Here is a 15,105-nt window from a genome sequence, read left to right on the forward strand (position 1 = left end):
TTTTTATTTGCTGATGTTTTTATCAGTACACTAAAACTAAATTTTGGAGACACTGGATATCATTAGTTTGGATACCATTAGTTTATTATAAAAGAGAGACATGAAAATTATTTACATGATGAAAGATTTCACAACTTCACTGGAATGGGCAGCTTCACTTCATGCCATTTTAATAATGATTTCAGTCCACATACTTTCCAAGAATGTCACCATCTCTAAATAAGAAATAATCCTGCAAATAGAGAAGCCATTAGTTAAGAAAACTAGTAATAAATATTTAACTTTTTAAAGATTTTATTTATTTGACAGAGAAAGAGAACACGAGCAGGGGAGTGGCAGAGAAGCAGGCTCCCCACTGAGCAGGGAGCCCAATGTGGGACTCAATTCCAGTACCCTGGGATCACCATCTGAGCTGAAGGCAGCCGCTTAACTGAGTCCCACAAATATTTTAACTTTTAAGAAATAATAAGTTTACAAACCTTGTCATCTAGAACTACTTTGGTGCCTCCATATTCTGGGAGAAGAACTTTATCTCCAACTTTCACACTAACCGGTTGAATCTCTCCACCCTTAAAAAAAAAAAAGGATATTTATCAGCAAAACACCTAGTTCACCAAATATTTACACCTTTTATTAATTAAATATGCTCATTCAAATCAACTGTTAAAAAAGGATTTGGTGACCAAGTGATATGATTTACACTATAATCACAGTTCTTCGCTCAAAAATATCACTGTAGAATTACTCTGAAACAATGCATACATGGAGGCTTCAACTAAAACCTAATTTCAGAGTAAAGTTCAGTTATAATGGTGAAGCTAACTTAAGCTAACTTTTTCATTGTTAAATATTAACATAACTTCCAGACTACGTGAAATCAGTTTTAAAAACCAGATTATAGTAGTCAAGTTTAATTTCTTCTAATACACAAAAATTCAACAGGTATTTACAGAATTTGGAACATATACTTCTTTCATGATTCAATTTCCTTTCAATCAAAGTGCAGATTTAAGGAGAGAGACTGCAGCATAATGCCCCCTCCCCAAAGCCTTCCTATTCTGACTCCAGGATAGCTCCTTGCTAGAACTTTCTTTCTTACAGGCAACTGGAACAATGCAATTAATGTATTTGACTCCAAAGGCATTTATTATGTATTCTGGCTGACTTTCAAATCTGAGGTCTAATCAGTTGGAGAATGCCTCTAAGGCTAGGTCCAACCTATTCCTTTCAGTAGTATTCCAACTAAGGCCAAAAATGGTTAAAAGAGTAGGGCAATTAGTGCTAGAGGTTAAATCTAGAGTTTAAATTTCCCCTCAACTCGTAAAAGCACCCATGGATCACCCGTAAGCATTATTTGTTTTTTCAAAAAATTAGAATTTGAAGAAAACGCTGGTCATACTAGACTACCAAATGGTTACTGATTTTAATACTCTGGAACTCTCCATCACACAAAATAAGCAACTTCATTCTACAGTCATTTTCGTTGAAGAGGCAGATTAGACGTGACTGAATTAGGAAATGATCCTGAAGATAACACAAAGCTATTTAACTTTTAATAATCACCAACGATTTTTTCCGCCTCCACTTCACATTAAAATAGTTCCACCTAAGCCCCATTTACCTTTCCTTTAGAGCCCGATCCAACAGCTACTACTGTTGCTTGCAACACTTTTCCTTGAGATTTTTCTGGAAGCATAATACCTCCTTTGGTTACAGTTTCAGCTGCGCTCCTTTCAACTAAAACTCGGTCAAAGAGGGGAAGAAACTTTCTAAACGCCTGCCCTGCCTGTAAAAACAGAAATGTTAAATTTGAAACAAAAAGTTATGTGATTGCCTTATAAGCGTTACACATCAAAAAGCACGTGTGGCTTTCAAAATCAACGCCAAAACTCAAGATTATTCATTAAAGAAAACTACTTGAATGTTCTCTACATTCTGAGTTTAATTTCCCATTCCGCATATATTAGGGGTCGTTGTTGGCTCCTCTGGTCAGCAATCAGATGAGCATTAAGGGCAACCTTAGTTTATTTCAAGGTCAAATATTTTCCTTCCTCAAATTTCTCTGGAAATTTTCAGCAAAAACAGTGAACCCCTGCGCCTGGAGCCACGCTTTTCAAGATATTACACACCCACAAAAGCCTCACAGGAGACTCGGGTTCGCCGCGGCGCGTGCGTCGGGGTTCCAGCCCCCAGGTCCACAGGCGTGCGGGCCACACGCGTGCAGAGCCCTTGGCGGAGAAAAGGGTCCGTGGGCCCCAGCCTCTCCAGGATTGTTGCAAGCGCGGGTCACTCAATGACCCCTACCCTTCAGGTAGGCCCAAAGAGAAGCGCCCGGCTGCCCATGGGCTTCAAGCAGAGCCGGGCTCTCCGGCCTCCAGCCCATGCGGGACTCACCATGACGCCGACCGCCGCAGTTGGTACTCTGCTCTGGAGCTGCCGCCTCTTGCAAGGAGACCCGCAGTACGACCCTCGGGCCACGTGAACGTGGGAAAAGACCGCCCAGCGCGCAGGCGCGCTCGCTCCCGCCCCCCCCCCCGCTCCTCCCCGCAAAAGTGGGTGGCCGCACTAGCGCGCGCCGCGATTCGTCCCGAGGTCTGTGCGTCGGCTACTGACGCGAGTACGCGGAGGCGGAAGAAAAGAGGAGTTCTTTCTAGGCTTTTCTAGGCCGCCCGCCGAGGTGAAAGTCCTAGCTCTTCACCCCTCTCCCGGAAATGACGCGTTTTGAACCTTGACCCACAGAGAGCGCGGCGCTTCCCGGAAAGTTCTGGAACCGAGTGCAACCCGGGAACTAGCCTAAGCCGGCCCGGAGGGGGCTGAGCCCGCTGGCCTGGCACTGCTCGGGTAGGGAGGGGCGGAGCTGGCGCATGGAGCGTGCCGATTGCCGGGCCCCGGCGGACGGGAAGGGGTGGGAGCCGCCCGCGCACGCGGTGGCGCGGGGCGGGGGGAAAGCGGCGGAGGGAGGGGACACGGGCTCTTTGCCGTGTGCGCTGTGCACTCTGTCCCTCACTCGCCTCCGACGGCCTGCTTCACGGTCTGTACGCTCTGCCGCTGCCCCACAGGTACACGGCCGCCCCGCGCCGCCACCTCCAGGCGCCCGGGATCCCTGAGCCGGCCCTTTCCCCACTCCCTGCGGTCTTGCCTCGTTGGGCCGGGAGGCGAGAGCCAGGGTTTTCTACGGCGCCGCAGGCCTGGGCCAACGGGCCAGGCCTCACGGGTCCATGTCGGTGCCCATCACGTGCGCCGTGGATTGCTCGCCTGGGCAGGGCGCAGGAGGGAGGGTTTGCCCGGGAGTTCGTGTGGAATCGGGGGAGTGTATTCACGTGGGCTTTCCGTTGCAGCCCTGTCTTGGTCGACTGCAGAGTGCCGGGCAGGGTGGTCGCAGCCGTCTTTGGCTCCCTGGACAGCTCTCCACCCTTGACCTTGCTGAGGGCGTCCTAATGGAAAGACACGTGGGGCGGGCCAGAGCCCCCAGCCTCGCGGCCTTGCGGGCTGCTCTGATACGGTAGCCCCGAGTGGATACATGAAGACACATCTTGCTAAGCGGATTTTTGCATCGTCAGAAATGTTTTTTCTCCCTTGGTCGCTCTAGTTTATAGACCACTCCTTTCCTGCAGACTTGGTTTTTCAGGACATTTGGAATGGATTTGCTCTTAAGGGTATTTTAGCGGTGAAAGATTAACTCGTTTTTAGCGGCTGGGGTAGGTGGCCTTGGGGAAGCAGATGGTGTGTGCTTTGTGCTATTGCTCTCGGTTAGGCGCGGGGACGGCCTCACGTGGGGACTTAACGCAGGTAGCTGGTGTTCTGAACCCGTGTTTCCGTGGCCTGGGTGTAGTGACTGGCAGAGGTCAATCCAACTTACATCTAACATTTCTTGTTCTATTGTGGTGTATAGATGTCATGTTTGCTGTAATACACAGGGGTACTGCTAGTATTGATGTACTGCTAATTTGATTTCCCCCCCCCGTCTCCACAGAAATGCTTCGATTACCCGCAGTCCTTCGCCAAATTAGGCCAGTGTCCAGAGCACTGGCTCCTCATCTCACTCGGGCCTATGCCAAAGACGTAAAATTTGGTGCGGATGCCCGAGCCTTAATGCTTCAAGGTGTAGACCTTTTAGCCGATGCTGTAGCCGTTACTATGGGGCCAAAGGTATCTGTTTTTATTTTGTTGTAATTTATAGTATTGTGAGTTAAGGAATAATATTTTAATGATACCATATAGTCACACGGAGCTACTGAATAGTATCCATTGTTGAGAAACCTCAATATACCCATAAGAGTTCCCAGTTACTGCTTAATCTTTTTTTTCTTTTACTTAGATACAGTGGTCTTAAAACTTAAATTGTTTTTTTAAAATTTGCGGAACTTTCTTTCCTATAATGTATGATGTAACAGAGTGGTAACTCACAGATCAAAGTGGATTCGCAAACGGAAGGTAGAATTAATGGAAGGTAGACTTACTCTTGCTTGCCTAAATTTTAGATTTTTTCCCAGTAGTTCGTACCATTGATGGAAGTATGTAATTTAGTATGTAGTACTTAAAGCATGTGCTTGTAGGTGCTAGTTTTACTTAGTGTTTTTATGTTGTCCATTCTGTTCCAAAGCACATTTAGAATTTTAAGTCTCATTTAAGGTGAAGAGGTGGTGAGTGAGGGGTAACATAATTTGAGAAGGCCTTTGAAGGTGATGCGCAGTGGAGTGATGCTTGATTTCAGGCTGACAGTTCCAGTGTCAAAGTATTGATATATACTGTATAACATATGGCATGCCTCACAAGTAGCAGCTTTGGTTCAAATCCAGAAGCTGCCAGTACTATTTGCACCATGATTGAGATTTAACATTGAAGCAGCCCTCCCTGGAAGAGTGACTTGTACTTGCCTTGCTGTTGGTATTTTAGTAGCTAAATTTTAAAGCCAGTTTAAAAGTAAGTTTTCACATTACTTTCAAAGGTAGCAGGCACCGGACAAAACTATAAATTACGTGAAGAATATTCTGGAATTTTATTATGATCTACCAGATTGTTTGGGTTTATTTTGGGGGGGGCTTTGGGGGGTTTTTTTGGTTTTGTTTTTTTAATGAGTTGACATCTTGCAGTCTCTAGGATTTTTATCTATCATAAAATCTCTTGCAAAGTTAAGCACTTGGCAGAAGAGGTCATTTTGTCTATAAGCTAAGAACACTGATGAATTTGCCTTTGAGATTCATGCTGCAGATCTAATAAAAGTTGACAATTTGTGTTGGGACTTTCAAGTAATTATCCTATTATTCAAAACTGCTCATTGTATTTTAAGCTAAATAGCACTTATGTTCTGTCACATTTTTTTTTTCCTCTAATTATAGGGAAGAACAGTGATTATTGAACAGAGTTGGGGAAGTCCCAAAGTAACAAAAGATGGTGTGACGGTAGCAAAGTCAATTGACTTAAAAGATAAATATAAAAATATTGGCGCTAAACTTGTTCAAGATGTCGCCAATAACACAAATGAAGAGGCTGGGGATGGCACCACGACTGCTACTGTCTTGGCACGCTCTATTGCCAAGGAGGGCTTCGAGAAGATTAGCAAAGGTGCTAATCCTGTGGAAATCAGAAGAGGTAGGAAAGTCTCTTCATTGTCACCACAGTGTTTTGAAGTGTCTTAAAAAGTTGATTCTGGTTTCTCCTCTCACTCAAAAAAACAAAAAACAAAAAAAACCTGAGTTTTCCTTCAGCAGAAAGTGATTGGATGCCTGGCTTATGTAGTGTGTCCTATGCTAGGTGTTAAGGAGGGAAATACAACTAAGACATTCCTTTTCCTTCTCTCCTCCGTGTCTTGAGCCCCCAACCCCTCTTCCCGCCCAGCATGTGAGGGAAGTTTATTGAAAGATACAGCATGTACTGTGTACCTTGAAAATAGTAAACTTTTGGGGATTAGCACATGGAGAGATTATACAGTTTTGATATATTACAAAGTAGGGCTAAACGAAGTCACTCAGGATAATCAAAAATTTTTTTTTTTAAAGATTTTTATTTATGTATTTGAGAGAGAGAGAATGAGAGAGAGCGAGTACATGAGAGGGGGAGGGTCAGAGGGAGAAGCAGACTCCCTGCTGAGCAGGGAGCCCGATGCGGGACTCGATCCAGGGACTCCCGGATCATGACCTGAGCCGAAGGCAGTCGCTTAACCAACTGAGCCACCCAGGTGCCCCAGGATAATCAAATTTTTTAAATATATATAGAAAAGCAGGGGGTTTTGTTTGTTTTTCCCTCTTAAGAGCACATAGTACATTAGTGGTCTTCATTTTGTTTATTATTGCTTGCTTTGGGGAACTAGGCCACAATTTAAAGATCTGCACCTCAGCATGAGCTCCATAGTGATGATATAGACTGAAGTCCTGTCACTGCCATTTTTTTTTTTTTTTAGCTATGTAGTCAAACTTGGTTTTTCTATCTTGAAAATGTAATTGTTACTTATCTCTACGGTATATTATTGTTTATATTAGGAGACTTGAGAGTAAAGGGGGATGCTATTAACAGGTTTTGTCAGAATTGGCATCCCAGCACACTGATGTATCAGCATTCCATCTATTTCCATGTTTGAGGTCCAAATGAATGTTACATTTAAAAAGCAGTTTGAGGGGCACCTGGGTGGCTCAGTCGGTTAAGCGTCCGACTCTTGATTTCTGCTCAAGTCATGATCTCAGGGTAAGCCCCACATCAGGCTCTGTGCTGGGCATGGAGCCTGCTTGAGATTCTCTCTCCCTCTCTGCCTGCCCCTCCCCCCGCTCTCTTCCTTCTCTCGGGGAAAAAAAAAAAAAGCAGTCTGAGTGTAAATCATGGACAAGTATTAATTGAGGTTATTAAGATTACTTCTCCAAAGAAATGATTGTTACTACATGCCTTTTTTTGGATTTTTTTCTTGAAGTTACATTTCTCAAAATAAGGGAAGAGCCAGCACTATCCCGACTGAACAAAATTGGGTGATCCTAAATCCATGTTGTGATGCTGTTGACTGTTAGAACAAATATTTTGCTTATAATTACATATTAAATGAGGAAATTTCAGATAATTAAAACCTGTAGGGGCATAATTGTGTCATTCAATTGAGGGAAGTATTGGGTGACCCTGTTGGAAACATGCAACATGATTGGATTGGGAATAGTTTATACAGAATGAGTTGAATGGTGAGATTCTTGAAATTATACAGTTTTTTTCCCTTAGTCCAGTTTTCAAAATAATTTTGTTCTGTGAGTCTTCATTTTTTAAAGTTCCTGTTTCAGTGCATGCCATTCAACTCCATGAGATTAAGAAAAGTGCTGGCACAGAAGCATTGTATAGGCTTATTAACACATTAAAACATTTAACATGAATTGAAATTTTTACTTGACGAGGAACCATGAGAGAATAAGCATTGTAATGGCATTTATTCTTAATCAGGTGTGATGTTAGCTGTTGATGCTGTAATTGCTGAACTTAAGAAGCAGTCTAAACCTGTGACAACCCCTGAAGAAATTGCTCAGGTAAGGATTTTTCATATTTTATGATAAACGTGATTTTATTTCATAATCACATAACCAGTGTCAGAATAATGATACCAACCAGTCACTAACATTGAACACATTTCTTCTTACTGCTACAAAACGTTTGAAAATAATGCAGTGACCATAACTAGAGTCTTAGTGGGCTGTCACTTTAGTTCTACGTGGCTGTGAGTAAAACTCATTTGTTATACAAAATGTTCTTCAGCCATTTGTCAAAAGGTGCATAATTTTTTGTTATGTTAGAATATTGCCACTTTTTCCAGGTGGTGAAGCCTCCCTTTTTAAAAAAAAGAATAGTTGTGTTTATTTCATATCTTTTAATAACAATGTAGCCAAATGATGAATTTAAAAATAACTGAAAACAGAACCAACACTTGCTTAGAACTATTAGACCATATCATCCTTGTTCATATTCCTCCTCCCACACCCCCACCCCACCCCCTGCCCCCGTGTATCACTTTGGAAGTTACTAGGAAACGGAGGGGAGCTGATTGGGGATGCAGGCCTTATCTTTTTAACTTGGAAGAGTGACTTGATTGTTGTAGGTTGCTACGATTTCTGCAAATGGAGACAAAGAAATTGGCAGCATCATTTCCGATGCAATGAAAAAGGTTGGAAGAAAGGGTGTCATCACAGTAAAGGCAAGTGTTTTTAATAATAGCTTGGATTGAGTTGTCTGATGATCAAAACAGTTTTTAAATACAAAAATTTAAACTGTATGTTTCATATATTTGATTCCTTTATGCATAACGTTAGCATATATGTACACTAGAGTAATTAACAGCGTTTTGTGTGAATTTTTAGCCTTTGCTGTCAGGAATGAACGCGTTCTAACTTAAATGATACTGTCTTCTAGATGTAAAAATTCAAATATGCATTTTGGAAATTTTTGCAGAATTGGGAGTTGGATGCCCTAGAGCATTTGCATACTTAGGGGCTTGGATCCCTCGTGATCAGTGGGGTCTCTTAATCTGGTCTATCATTATAATTTTTTGTGTTTCTTTAATGAAATTCATGTAACTAATTTTTTTATAGGATGGAAAAACACTAAATGATGAATTAGAAATTATTGAAGGCATGAAGTTTGATCGAGGTTATATTTCTCCATACTTTATTAATACATCAAAAGGTAAGAAGTCAATGAAATTTAAAAAAAAAATACAGCTTGCCATGTGTCAGACTGTAAGCATTTATCAGGTCATATCTCTAAGAGAAAAAAATTATATATTCCAAAAGTTATGTAAATGAGAAATGAAAGGGAAAACATGAACTCATTAGTCACTTGAAATGTACTCAAACTATGGTTTATAGCTTTTTCATTTAAATAAATTACAGCTGTTTTCAGAATATTGTTAGTTTTTTAAGTTTTGAAATGTTCCTTGTTTTTGCAGGTCAGAAATGTGAATTCCAAGATGCCTATGTTCTTTTGAGTGAAAAGAAAATTTCTAGTGTCCAGTCCATTGTACCCGCTCTTGAAATTGCCAATGCTCACCGTAAGCCCTTGGTCATAATTGCTGAAGATGTTGATGGAGAAGCTCTGAGTACACTCGTTTTGAATAGGTAATAAGCCATGGTATTTGGTTTACATTTCCAAATGAAAAGCAGTTTTTTATTTTGATGTTTGAAATCTCCATTATGTACCCCCACATCGAACCACTTGTGTTAGTATCTAGCGTTGTGTGTAATATAGGTGTGCTTCATAAACTCTTGGTCCAGTTACAATGGTTCGTTCTTTTTGAATGGGTTCTATTTGAAAGCCCTTAATATTTTGTGTGACTTTTTCATAAGATAGCCTATTTTTGTATGTGGTGTCTATTTTTTATTATAAACGTTTACAGTTGTTTTGAAGAAATGACTTTTTTTTCTGGAGAAATATTCTCAAGATTAATTTTGCATGGGAAGAAGTAAGTTAAAATATTTTTTCTATTTTATTTTTTATTTTTATCTTATTTTACGATTTTATTTATTTGTCAGAGAGCGCACGCAAGCAGGGGGGAAAAGCAGGCAGAGGAAGAAGCAGGCTCCCTGCTGAGCTGAAGGCAGATGCTTAACTGACTGAGCCACCCAGGCACCTGTTTTTTCAATTCTAGATCAAAGTTTATTTGTCATGGGCGCCTGGGTGGCTCAGTTGGTTAAGCGACTGCTTTCGGCTCAGGTCATGATCCTGGAGTCCTGGGATCGAGTCCCGCATCGGGCTCCCTGCTCAGCAGGGGGTCTGCTTCTCCCTCTGCCCTCTTCCCTCTTGTGCTCTCTGTCTCTCATTCTCTCTCTCAAAAAAAAAAGTTTATTTGTCATTATGTTATATAATCTATTAAAAAATTTTTTTAATTAATGATCTGAAATAGAGAAATTGACAGTCTAAGATAAATTGAGGTCTATTCACTTTCTTAATCTATAATGTATTACTTTTGACTTTAAGACAGGTAGTTAATGTTATAAACAGAATTCTAGGGCATTATTGGGGTGCCTAGTTGGCTCAGTCAGAAGAGCATGTGACTCTTGATCTCAGGTTGAGTTCGAGTCCCAATGGGGTGTGGAGATCACTTAAATTTTAAAAAAGGCTTAAAAAGAATATTAGGGCATTATTAAAGTACATATTCTTCCTACTCTTAGAATTGAGGTGACTCAGATGGTTAAGCGTCTGCCTTTAATTCAGGTCATGATCCCGGGGTCCTGGGATCAAGCCCCATGTTGGGCTCCCTGCTCAGCGGGGAGTCTGCTTCTCCCTCTCCTGCTGTCACTTCCCTTGGTTGTGTTCTCTCTCTCTTTTTTTTTTTTTTTTAAAGACTCCATTTATTTGACAGAGAGGCACAGCGAGAGAGAGAGGGAACACAAGCAGGGGGAGTGGGAGAGGGAGAAGCAGGCTTCCCGCGGAGCAGGGAGCCCGATGCGGGGCTCGATCCCAGGACCCTGGGACCATGACCTGAGCCGAAGGCAGACGCCCAACGACTGAGCCACCCAGGCGCCCCGGTTGTGTTCTCTCTTTCAAATAAATAAATAAAATATTTATTAAAAAAAAAAATACTTTCCAATTTCATTTCATCCTGGAATGTTTGTTAGCTTGGATTTGCTTTTTGGGTTATGAAAAACCTTATGAGATTGTGGGATTTGAAGCCAAAATAAAAAACAAACGTAGACCTACAGACCAATAGAGTTTCATTGAGCCATTTTACTGGTATCTGTAATATTGGATGGCTGATTTATTTGGCATACTATCAGAGTTTATCCCTCTGATTTTTATTTGGCTTTTAATAAAATAGACCAACTTTGTCTTGAATTTTAAATACTCCTTGGGGCGCCTGTGTGGCTCAGTTGTTAAGCATCTGCCTTCAGCTCAGGTCATGATCCTGGGGTCCTGGGATTAAGCGCCACATTGAGCTCCCTGCTCTGTGGGAAGCCTGCTTCTCCCTCTCCCACTCCCCCTGCTTGTGTTCCCTCTCTCACTGTCTCTCTGTCAAATAAATAACTAAAATCGTTAAAAAAATAAATACTCCTTCTCTTTCTTTTTTTTTTTTATTTAAGATTTTATTAGAGAGAACGAGAAGGGAGGAGAGGGAGAAGCCGGTTCCCCGCTGAGCAGGGAGCCCGATGCGAGGCTTGATCTCAGGATCCTGGGATCATGACCTGAGCCAAAGGCAAATGCTTAACTGACTGAGCCACCCAGGTGCCCCCTCCTTCTCTTTCACAATCTAGTCTTGAGTGGACATGTCTTTGTATATTCTAGGTATTCATTACCTGATAAAATTGCATGTGACCTTAATGTTATTATCAGCTTCTTACATTTATAAAGGAACTGAATTAAGAACACTACTTGCTCAAACTTCAGTAATAACTTGATCTAATACTAAATAGAACCCATAGGGATAAATGCTTATTAGATCCCCCACATTTAATAATTAGTAATTGTTCTGATTTTCACAATCTATAAAATGGTTATCACTGTATTTAACTTAAAAGTTTTTTGCTTACATTAACATTTATGTTCCTGGGTTCAGTTTAACTGGAAAGTAAGGTCAACAGTTAGTGAAGAAGGTAATTGGATATTGGCAAATATGGATGAATGGGAAGTTGCTCATCTTGTCTGACCAAAAGTTGTTAGGAAGCAAAAAATTGTAAAAAGTGAGGTTTCCAGGGGTGCCTGGGTGGCTCAGTCCCTTATATGTCTCCCTTTGGCTCACATCATAGTCCCTGGGTCCTGGGATTTAGCCCCACATTGGGCTCCCTGCTCAGCCAGGAGCCTGCTTCTCCCTCTCCCTCTTTGCCTCCCCCTTCATGCTCTCTCTTATTCTCAAAAAAATAAATAAAATCTTAAAAAAAAAAAAAAGTGGTTTTCTAAGTAATCTTAGTACTTAAGAACTAGACAAGCATTTTTATTAGATTTAAATCTCATTCTTACTAATAACTGTTCTTAACAGGCTAAAAGTTGGTCTTCAGGTTGTGGCAGTCAAAGCTCCAGGTTTTGGTGACAATAGAAAGAACCAGCTTAAAGACATGGCTATTGCTACTGGTGGTGCAGTAAGTAAAATATATGTGATGTTGGTTTACTCAGTCTTTTATACTTCCGGGCCTAAAATTTATAGGTAGATTTTATTGTCACAGATATGTCAGATATTACTATCTCAACTATTTACTTACTCTGTGTTTCTGTTAGGTGTCTGCGAGGTGAAGCTTCGATTAAATAGTGCTAAGGTCCCTTCTCTAACTTACTATGAGTCTAGCCCCAGAATAGGGTTATTTGACCAATCTGTTTTCAAGAATACAGTAGAAAAGACCTAGAACTTAAGAGTTTAAGTATAAGGCCTAGTCCCGGGTCCACCAAAGTTGAGTTTATACTTTTCTCAAATAAAGCTAATTAATATTGAGGATTAAGTGAAGTGGAAAATGTAGTGGAAAACTTGATCGAGTCTTATCTGGACTAGCAGTTGTCTTGAAATCTCACATTTCAAAGAAATACAATATTACAAGATGTTTCTCTCATCAAAATACCCGCATGATATATTATTGATAAACTTGGTATAATGAAAAACTTGCAACTGGTTCATTCTTAAATGTTTTTGTGTAGGTGTTTGGGGAAGAAGGATTGACGCTAAATCTCGAAGATGTTCAGCCTCACGACTTAGGAAAAGTTGGAGAGGTCATTGTGACCAAAGATGATGCGATGCTCTTAAAAGGAAAAGGTGACAAGGCTCAAATTGAAAAACGTATTCAAGAAATCATTGAGCAGTTAGATATCACAACTAGTGAATATGAAAAGGAAAAGCTGAATGAACGTCTGGCAAAACTCTCAGATGGAGTAGCTGTGTTGAAGGTAAAATTCATTGTTGTGAATGAGCTTCTTGGGTTCTGATCCCAAGAATGATTTTGTTTCTGTGGTATTCCCTAACAGTGCTGTGTAACCAAAATGTTTTGGGAAATGGATATATTTATATATATATTATATAAAAATTTCTTTGCTGAATACTTAAAACCAGAATTGAACTTAGGAGTGTTCCTGTGGAAAAAGTGTTTTCTTAATAAGCACTTTGGTATTGGACTGATGTGGGACCCTGCACTCACCCTATTAGCTGTTTTGTTTTTTTTTTTTAAGATTTTATTTATTTATTTGAGAGAAAGTGTATGAGAGGGGGGAGGGCCAGAGGGAGAAGCAGACTTCCCGCTGAGCAGGAAGCCCGATGCGGGACTCAATCCTGGGACTCCAGGATCATGACCCGAGCCAAAGGCAGTCACTTAACCAACTGAGCCACCCAGGCACCTCCTATTAGCTGTTTAATCATGCAGTCACTTTTAACAAATAGGCAACCTTTTCTTTTTTTTTTTTTTTAAAAGTAAACCCAGTGCTTTTTAGTGACTCTTGCCAGTCAGCATCTTGAATGGGAGAAGCCCATACTAACTGGAATTCTTTTAATCTTTAGGTTGGTGGGACAAGTGATGTTGAAGTGAATGAAAAGAAAGACCGAGTTACAGACGCCCTCAATGCTACGCGCGCTGCTGTTGAAGAAGGCATTGTTCTGGGAGGGGGCTGTGCCCTGCTCCGCTGCATTCCAGCCCTGGACTCAATAACTCCAGCTAATGAAGATCAAAAAATTGGTAAAATTGCCTGACAAATGAGTTGATTTGCAGCCTCATTTTAGTCTGTTAGAATATTGTTGCTGCCCATCAAATAGAACAATACATCACAAAGCAATTTCCAGAATAACAAAGATAGAATAGCACTGATAATCAGAGAATAGATGAAAGATGTAATCACGTCTTTCAGGGGGAATGATTTGACCTGTGGAATTTCCCAGTTGGGGTTTTCCTGTATCAATAGTCTCACAAATAGAATTGTATTGTAATTTTTACAAAAGAATGAAACTAAATTTGCTAAAATTTGTTATGTTTAGGTATAGAAATTATTAAGAGAACACTCAAAATTCCTGCAATGACCATTGCTAAGAATGCAGGTGTTGAAGGATCATTGATAGTTGAGAAAATTATGCAGAGTTCCTCAGAAGTTGGTTATGACGCTATGCTGGGAGATTTTGTGAATATGGTGGAAAAAGGAATCATTGATCCAACTAAGGTAAAAAGTTGACCATTTTCTAAAAATTCAAGAACTCTTTAAGTCTTGTTCATTTTTTCACTAAGAAAAAAGGTAATATTTTATCAAACTTTTTTCTCAGGTTGTAAGAACTGCTTTATTGGATGCTGCTGGAGTGGCCTCTCTGTTAACTACAGCAGAAGTTGTAGTCACCGAAATTCCTAAAGAAGAGAAGGACCCAGCAATGGGTGGAATGGGTGGTATGGGAGGTGGCATGGGAGGCGGCATGTTCTGATTCCTAGAATAGTGCTTTACCATTATTAATGAACTGTGAGAGGAAGCTCAAGGGTGTGCTCCTCAACCATAACTTCAGAGAAGTCAGTTGAAGGAAATGACCGAAGAAAAGGCTGGCTGATGTTTAAGAAAATCACTATAACCATCAGTTACTGGTTTCAGTTGACAACATATAATGGGTTACTGTTGTCATTGTCCATGCCTACAGATAATTTATTTTGTATTTTTGAATAAAAAGACATTTGTACATTCCCGATAACTGAGTGCAAGAGCCATGTACCAATGTACTGCTTTCAACTTAAATCATTGAGGCATCTTTACTACTATTCTGTTAAAGTCAGGATTTTAGTGTTTGCCATCACCAGATGAAAAGTTAAGCAGCCTTTCTGTGGAGAGTAAGAATAATTGTGTACAAAGTAGAGAAATAATCCAATTATGTGACACCTTTGTGTAATAAAAATTTGTTTAAAATTAATTGTGTTAGCCTTTCCATGATGTAGAAGAGAAATGAAAGCCAATAGATGAGGGGTAGGGTTTGGCACAAGTGTGTAAAACATTATTCCACCTGTAGTACTCTCCTGTTTCTCTTTGCTAAAGACAATTACATTACTACAAAGGTAATGGAAGGTTTTAAAGGTGACAACTCATTCCTGTGGAGACAGTATTTTATGTGTTGAGGTCTCGTCATAAAGGGGGCAATCTGTCATTTCTTGTGGAGGTACAGAGATGCTCTAAAGCCTCGGCATACTAAATGGATTCCTGGGGTGCCTGGCT

At 40.7% G+C, this 15,105-nt stretch overlaps 2 protein-coding genes across 3 annotated transcripts; one reads left to right on the forward strand and one right to left on the reverse strand.

Moving 5' to 3' along the window:
- Nucleotides 1-57: 57 nt before the first annotated feature.
- On the reverse strand, nt 58-2,533 carry HSPE1 (heat shock protein family E (Hsp10) member 1). The gene is made up of 4 exons (XM_006728151.3): nt 2,395-2,533; nt 1,622-1,786; nt 480-569; nt 58-232 (listed from the first exon to the last, which is right to left on the reverse strand). Exons 1-4 carry the CDS (start codon nt 2,395-2,397, stop codon nt 182-184), a joined length of 309 nt encoding a protein of 102 aa, XP_006728214.1. The 5' UTR covers nt 2,398-2,533; the 3' UTR covers nt 58-181.
- Nucleotides 2,534-2,816: 283 nt separating this feature from the next.
- HSPD1 (heat shock protein family D (Hsp60) member 1) lies at nt 2,817-14,806 on the forward strand. Of its 2 annotated transcripts, none has more exons than XM_031038229.2 (12): nt 2,817-2,841; nt 3,974-4,149; nt 5,340-5,592; nt 7,414-7,496; nt 8,063-8,158; nt 8,553-8,646; nt 8,909-9,077; nt 11,933-12,032; nt 12,580-12,825; nt 13,430-13,604; nt 13,901-14,079; nt 14,180-14,806. In XM_031038229.2, exons 2-12 carry the CDS (start codon nt 3,976-3,978, stop codon nt 14,330-14,332), a joined length of 1,722 nt encoding a protein of 573 aa, XP_030894089.1. In that variant the 5' UTR covers nt 2,817-2,841; nt 3,974-3,975; the 3' UTR covers nt 14,333-14,806. The 2 variants fall into 2 exon arrangements, with proteins under 2 accessions (XP_030894089.1, XP_006728211.1); XM_006728148.3 differs by lacking the exon at nt 2,817-2,841 and adding an exon at nt 2,904-3,059.
- The last annotated feature ends 299 nt before the right edge of the window (nt 14,807-15,105 follow it).

The sequence above is a fragment of the Leptonychotes weddellii genome, chromosome 3 (genome assembly GCF_054177405.1).
Source record: "Leptonychotes weddellii isolate Sample4059 chromosome 3, ASM5417740v2, whole genome shotgun sequence".
In the NCBI taxonomy this organism is placed as follows: domain Eukaryota; kingdom Metazoa; phylum Chordata; class Mammalia; order Carnivora; family Phocidae; genus Leptonychotes; species Leptonychotes weddellii.